Raw genomic sequence first — 7,782 nt, 5'->3', positions numbered from 1 at the left:
GAAGGCATTGATGCTACGGACTGGCCCGCCCGTTCCCCAGACCTGAATCCAATTGAGCACATCTGGGACATCATGTCTCGCTCCATCCACCAACGCCACGTTGCACCACAGACTGTCCAGGAGTTGGCGGATGCTGTCCAGGTCTGGGAGGAGATCCCTCAGGAGACCATCCGCCACCTCATCAGGAGCATGCCCAGGCGTTGTAGGGAGGTCATACAGGCACGTGGAGGCCACACACACTATTGAGCCTCATTTTGAGGACATTACATCAAAGTTGGATCAGCCTGTAGTGTGGTTCTCCACTTTAATTTTGAGTGTGACTCCAAATCCAGACCTCCATGGGTTGATAAATTTGATAATGTGATTTTGTTGTCAGCACATTCAACTATGTAAAGAAAAAAGTATTTAATAAGAATATTTCATTAGGATGTGTTATTTTAGTGTTCCCTTTATTTTTTTGAGCAGTGTAGATTACTAGTGATCCTCTGCTGAATGTGTTTAAATAAGTCACAAGCTCATTCAGTATTCAGTGCTAACCCAGAGACTAGCCGTCTTTGCTTGGACTGTGCTAAACCAGGTTGGCCATTTTGGGTCCTTGTGGGCAGCCGTGTCGGAGTCTGTCAGCTGCTCAGTAGTCAGTGTAGATCCTGTGGGGCAGTCAGCAGCTACATCTGGCTACTGGGTCGCTGATGGCTGCCATGTTCTTCATGTCTCAATTACATGTACTGTGATTTAGTATAGCTTGTATTTTAAATTTACATACAGCCATCTTTAGTTGTTTGCTGGTAGGTTGTTGACCTGGCATACAGTGTAGAATTCTGTGTGGGTGATTCTACAGCTACATTGTCTGCTGGGTTTTAGGCCCTACTCAAATAATCACTCACACTTGTCACTTAATCTCACGGTAAGTATTTTCTCCCAATTCAGAGACCGTGTGACAATGCTTTTGTATCATCAAATAAAATACAAGTTCTAGAAGCAGAGTTGTGATTCCTAATGTGTTGAGGTCCGCTGGATTTGGATTGGACCCTGTTTTGTCTAGAAAGAACAACATTTTACTGGGTTCCTTTGTTCACCGTGGCCTTGAAATGTACATTGTCTTAGTTGAAACACTGCAGTGCAAAACAATTCATTATTTCTGCAGACATACTGTACGCACACACTGGTGAAAGCAATTACATCCATGGATTATTTGACAATTGTGTTTAATGACTCATAAAACATTCTTCAAAACAATAAAACAATTTTAAATGTAAGTTTCTGTACAACGCTTGCTTAGCAGTTTTATTTATATATAGAAAATGTACGAGGAGTTGTGTTAAAATGACAAAACTCCTTCAAATTTAATGGCAGGTACTCTGGAAAAAAATAACAGCATTCCATCAACAAATATTTTCAAGCAATAAATATGTATTTATAAATAGTGTAAATTTACATCAAGATTAGAAACATAAAAATCACAAATCAAACTTTATTCCTTAAAAGGAGTAGTAAACTTTTTTTACAACCAAATCTGATTTTTGATGTAAATGGCATGTTATTGAAGTCCGCGATTTCACTTGTTTGAGAAACTTAAGACAACCAGCGAATAATTTCCTCATCCTCGTTGTGCAGTGTGGGGGCCCTGAAAAAACATGATGCAGGTCTTTGAAATTGTGTCACTCCGCAGTGCTATATTCCATTTTGTGCGTCTCAAGACGTTTCCCATATCCAGCTGTTTCATTCTCCGTGTAGACTGCTGCTACAGGTAACTGCCAAAATAAAGGAAACACCAACATAAAGCCTCTCAATAGGGTGTTGGGACAAGCCAGAACAGCTTCAATGCACCTTGGCATAGATTCAACAAGCGTCTGAAACTTCCTGTGTGGAAGCATCTCCGTTCAATATGCTTTGTACCTCTCATTTACGCAAGTGTTTTGGCTGTGACCTGTAGAATGGACGGAGGTATCGCCTGAGTCGCAACAAAATGGAATATAACGTTGCGGTTAAAGTTCAGAATGACGACGTCATCTGTACACAGTGTTTCCATTTCAAAAAGGACATATTGGGGTGTTTTTGAAGCCATTGTTCATTTTTCAGAGCCCACATACTGCACAACGAGGATGAAGGAATTCAAATCGCTGGTGGCGGTAAGTTTCTCAAATCCAAGTGAAATGGCAGAAAACTGTCTGGACCCTTCAATAAACATGCCATTCACATCAAACATATTTGGTTATAAAAAAAGCTCAATTCTCCTTTAGGTCAATGTGCAACCCATTTTTCTTTGTGACTTGGCTATTGATTTTCCCCAACATTTTCTCTTTTTTTAAAAACCTAATAAACAACCAAAAACTGAACGTCATATCTCCAAAATAAAAGATAAGCTGTAAAAAAAAAGAAAAGGATAATCACCTAAACTCTTCACATTACAATTTTTTTGTAGATTTTGCCATCCAAAGAGTCTTAAAATTACTATCTACCATAGAAAAAGACCAGTTAGGCTAGTGCTCCTTAGAGGGAAGGAAAACAAAGGGATCACATCTCAGCCTGTTAACAGAATTAAAAAAAAGAGAGAACAGGTTGTCCAGTCAGTAGTCTTTTAGGGTGGTGTTGCCAGTTGTGACAGATACAATATCTACAAAACATCTTCACTCAATAATAATTCCCACCCCTTTCCCATATGTTTTTGGATTAAGTCCTCCATTAAAAAGAGCTGAACCATTGTTACAAGGGGGGAGTCCTGTGTTGGGAAGTGCGCTCTCTGGCGCCCCCCAGGGGGAAGAGGGGGGTTGACACGGCGCACTTGACAGGTTGCATAGACACACGCAGCCGCTGCTGCCTCCAGCCGTCGCTGTGGAGAACAGCCATACGGGGAGACTGTCTCGACTTTCCTGAATATCAGAAATGGTCAATTTTTCCTTTGAAATGAAAGTTCCTGTAATGCTTGGTCACCCCAGAGAAGCTGAAGGGATGTCTAATGTCAAGATGAATGCAGAGGGGCCTGGCGAGAAAGAGGGGGAGAGTTCAATACCGATTCAGCGCATGAAACAGGAAACAAAAAAAAAAGGTATTTTATAGAATTCCATTTATTGAAACTCACTCGACAAACACTGGCTAATATACCAATCAAATGAGGAAGTAGTCCTTTAATAGGATCTCTATGTACATCCCAACAATGTCAATAGAGCCAAATCAAAGTGTGACTTACTAGTGTGAACTGGTCGTAGACCTGCATGAGATCATCCATCCGGTGTTTCTCTACAACCACAAAGTTGTCCAGCTCGGCGCTGCCTTTCCGGGCACAGTCCTGGCAGTGAACCACGTACTGCTTCTGCTTCCTGGAGAGGAGCTCGCTCCTCACAAACAGCAGGTTAAACACCTCCACCTGGAACACAGTCAACCAACACACGTCAGTAACTAGGGATGGGCATGTGTAATAGATTAGTGGACCTGAGGTGAAAACTCCATCTTGAAGCTGTTCAGTCATATCCCTGTAAGCCGGGGGAGGGTTCTACTGAGCTGTAGGGAATTGGTTTAAGGTCATACCAAGGACCATCTAGCTATTTCAATTAGAATTTTAACACCCCTTGAAGTAGAATTAACATACATACTACCATTCAACTGTTTGGGGTCACTTAAATTCCCTGGTTTTCCATTAAAATATACATGAAATTAGATGCAAAATGAATAGGAAATAGTCAAGATGTTGACAAGGTTATAAATAATGATTTTTAAATTGAAATAACTGTGTCCTTCAAACTTTACTTTCGTCATAGAATCCTCCATTTGCAGACCTTTGGCATTCTAGTTGTCAATATCTTTAGGTAATCTGAAGAGATTTCAGCCCATGCTTCCTGAAGCACCTCCCACAAGTTAGATTGGCTTGATGGGCACTTCTTACGTACCATACGGTCAAGCTGCTCCCACAACAGCTCAATAGGGTTGAGATCCGGTGACTTTGCTGGCTACACCATTATAGACAGAATACCAGCTTACTTTGGGTCGTTATCCTGTTGTAGGAGGAAATTGGCTCCAATTAAGCGCCGTCCACAGGGTATGGCATGGCAAAATGGAGTGAGTCTTCCTTCTTCAAGATCCCTTCAACCCTGTACAAATCTTTACCATCACCAAAGCACCCCCAAGACCATCAGTTTGCCTCCACCATGCTTGAGATGGCGTCAAGCACTCCAACATCTTCATGTTTTCTGCGTCTCACGAATGTTCTTCTTTGTGATCCTCAAATTTTGATTTGTCTGTCCATAACACTTTTTCCAATCTTCCTGTGTCCAGTGTGTGTTCTTTTGCCCATCTTAATATTTTTTGTTTTATTGGCTAGTCTGAGATTTGGCTTTTTCTTTGCTCCTTTGCCTAGAAGGCCAGCATCCCGAAATCACTTCTTCACTGTTGACGTTGAGACTGGTGTTTTGTGGGTACTATTTAATGAAGCTGACAGTTGAGGAACTGGTGAGGCATCTTTCTCAAACTAGACACTAATGTACTTGTCCTCTTGTTCAGTTGTGCACCGGGGCCTCCCACTCCTCTTTCTGTTCTGGTTAGAGCCAGTTTGCGCTGTTCTGTGGAGGGAGTAGTACACAGCGTTGTACGCAGCGTTGTACGCGATCTTCAGTTTCTTGGCAATTTCTTGCATGGAATAACCTTCATTTCTCAGAACAAGAATAGACTGACAAATTTCAGAAGAAGTTCTTTGTTTCTGGCCATTTTGAGCCTGTAATTAAACCCACAAATGCTGATGCTCCAGATACTCAACTGGTCTAAAGGCGGACAGCTTTATTGCTTCTTTAAATCAGCACAACAGTTTTCAGCTGTGCTAACACAAATGCAAAATGGGTTTCCTAATGATCAATTAGCCTTTAAAAATGATAAACCTGGATTAGCTAAGAATGTGCCATTAGAACACAGGAGTGATGTTTGCTGATAATGGGCCTCTGGTAAACCTATGCAGATATTCCATAAAAATAAAAAAAAGTAGTTACAATAGTCATTTACAACATTAACAATGTCTACACACACTGTATTGCTGATCAATTTGATGTTATTATAAAGGGCAAAAAAAAAGTGATTTTCTCTCAAAAACATGGACCTTTCTAAGTGACTCCGGTAGTGTGAGAGAACGATAGATATGTAGCCCATATAAACACAATGAATAACAGATTCACTACATGGAACAGTTCCCCAAAAGAAACCCAATGGTGTTTGTTCTGTCGTGTCTGTCCTATATCTGAGAGTTAAGATCAGTCAACAAAATATATATATATTTTTACATATATTTAAACCCTTATTTTTGGCACTAAACTGTCTCCATATATACTTCCAGTAATTTTTTCAACTGGTACCGGGGCACCTTCAGTCGAGCCTTGTGAGGCCTGTGGGCATCCTAGAGCAAAACCTTTCCACAGAGGGGTCATATTCGTGTGTAGCCCAAACTGATGGGCTATAGACAGAAGTTGGCATAATCGGCTGTACAGACTTCAGACGAGTCAAGATGCTTTTGGGGTCCGAAAAGCAAAACGGACAACACCATGTTTGTGAGTGTTATCTTTCCATATAGGGGCTGTGTCCCGCAAACAAAAATGTCCACAAGGTTAAGTGTGGTTAGGGATGAAGGTTTAAAATAAGAGATTTTATGAAACTAAATTGTAGAAACAGGCAGGGTGTATGACTTTGTGGCTGTGGTAACTAACATTAATGACAACCCTACCTTGCAAACTGCTAGAATTGGTTATTCAAATCTATAACCCCCTAAACATACAGGTTCCACACTAAAAACATGACTTTGATAAAGACATTTATCAGAATCATTAAGCCTAGGCCTATTCACCAAACAGATGTCCTGGCCATAATTCATCCCCATACGGTGTTCAATGGAGAACTGTTAACCCATTAAAAACATTCCAAAGAACAGGCATAATAACTAAATAAAACTTCTGTATATCCAAAAGGTTTGGGCTTGTAACCCTAACTGGCCAAATTGAGCCCCGTTTAAAATTATCCCTGAGAATAATTGTTCCAGACGCAATTCACACTATTCTGTTCAATTACATTCTTTTAACTATAAAATACACATGGCCAAACAAGTCAGTTCGTCAAATTTCTGCCCTGCTTGGGCTGCCCCGGTCAACTGTAAGTGCTGTTATTGTGAAGTGGAAACATTTGAGCAACAACAGCTCCGCTGCGAAGTGGTAGGCCACACAAGCTCAGAACGGGACAGCAGTGTGCTGAAGCTCGTAAAAATTGTTTGTTGCAACACTCACTACCAACTTCCAAATGGCCTCTGGAAGCTACGTTAGCACAATAACTGTTCATCTGGAGCTTCATGAAATGGGCTTCCATGGCTGAGGAGATGCACACAAGCCTAAGATGACCATGCGCAATGCCAAGCGTTGGCTAGAGTGGTGTAAAGTTAGCCGCCATTGGACCCTGGAAACACGTTCTCTGGAGTGATAAATCCCGCTTCACCATCTGGCAGTCTGACGGAAAAATCTGGGTTTGGTGGATGCCAGGAGAACGCTACCTGCCCAAATGCATAGTGCCAACTGTAAAGTTTGGTGGAGGAGGAATAATGGTCTGGGGTTGTTTTTCATGGTTCGGGCTAGGCCCCTTAGTTCAAGTGAAGGGAAATCTTAATGCTACAGCTTACAGTCACATTCTAGACGATTCTATGCTTCCAACTTTCTGGCAACAGTTTGGGGAAGGCCCTTTCCTGTTTCAACATGACAATGCCCCCGTGCACAAAGCGAGGTCCATACAGAAATGATTTGTCGAGATCGGTGTGGAAGAACTTGATAGGCCTGCACAGAGCCTTGACCTCAACCCAATCGAACACCTTTGGGATTAATTGGAACACCGATTGCGAGCCAGGCCCAATCGCCTGACCTCACTGAGGCTTGAGGCTGAATGGAAGCAACTCCATATTAATGCGCATGATTTTGAAATGAGATAGCCGATGAGCAGGCGTCCACATACTTTGTCATGTAGTGTAGGTGTCTTGACTTTGATAAGCGCGCAGGAAAGAAGAGTGTTGTCTGCTAAACTAACAAAACAAGGCTATGCCATTCTACAAGCAAGCGCCACATTGCTGAGGTTACTACTTTTTCAAAGACTGTGTTCCACAATATAATATAACCTGTTGATACAGTTAACAAACATCTTAAAATGGCACTTTAAAAAATCCCTGAATAAATAAGGCAATTAGGATTCATTATCTGTAATGGTTATGATATTAGGCATTGTTGTTCACTGTTTGCAAAGACAGATGTGCTTTTTTCCATTTGAGTACTCATTTTGAACAGTCAAAACATGTAAAATGCCCATTCCTATCTGTAATACAATCAACCAACGCGCACACACATGCACGTCAGTAACAGTCAACCAACACACACACTGAAGTCAGAAACGATCATTTACTCAGTTGTCAACACATAATCCTGTCAGTTACTCACACGATATTCATGGACTGTAGTCAATTTCTCAGTCGTCAACCAGAACATTACTGTCAGTTACTCAAAACAAACCTATCAATACTGACAATGTAATGACTGTGTGGGGTAGCAGCTTGGGTAAGGGACAAGGGGTTGAAATGGGCCGGAGCCCCTGACGTACCTCACAGATGGTGCAGTAGTGCGCAGGCTCATCCCTGTTCCTGCCCTGCAGTACCGTCTCCTTCCCTGCCGCGGCTAGAGCCTCCTTCACCGACTGACACTGCTTCAGAGTCCTCAGCAGGCAGTACCTACATCAAACACACCATGACATTAAAAGAAACCCAGACACCTACACGTTAAGGTT

The 7,782-nt window shown here is 41.8% G+C and overlaps 1 protein-coding gene across 2 annotated transcripts in view; it reads right to left on the bottom strand.

Annotated features, from left to right (window-relative positions):
* Nucleotides 1–1,188: 1,188 nt before the first annotated feature.
* Nucleotides 1,189–7,782, bottom strand: part of LOC139412864 (lysine-specific demethylase 6A-like) — a 55,944-nt gene continuing 49,350 nt past the window's right edge. For both annotated transcript variants that reach the window (XM_071159645.1, XM_071159646.1), the window contains 3 exons: nt 7,600–7,726; nt 3,188–3,364; nt 1,189–2,980 (listed from right to left, as the gene is read on the bottom strand). In XM_071159645.1, coding sequence (XP_071015746.1) covers nt 2,960–2,980; nt 3,188–3,364; nt 7,600–7,726 — 325 coding nt within the window. In that variant the 3' untranslated portion in view covers nt 1,189–2,959. The remainder of the gene's footprint in view (nt 2,981–3,187; nt 3,365–7,599; nt 7,727–7,782) is intronic.

This window comes from Oncorhynchus clarkii, chromosome 7, assembly GCF_045791955.1.
Source record: "Oncorhynchus clarkii lewisi isolate Uvic-CL-2024 chromosome 7, UVic_Ocla_1.0, whole genome shotgun sequence".
NCBI lineage: Eukaryota > Metazoa > Chordata > Actinopteri > Salmoniformes > Salmonidae > Oncorhynchus > Oncorhynchus clarkii.
The sequence above is the reverse complement of the archived record's forward strand: the minus strand, read 5'-3'. Positions and strand labels throughout refer to the sequence as shown.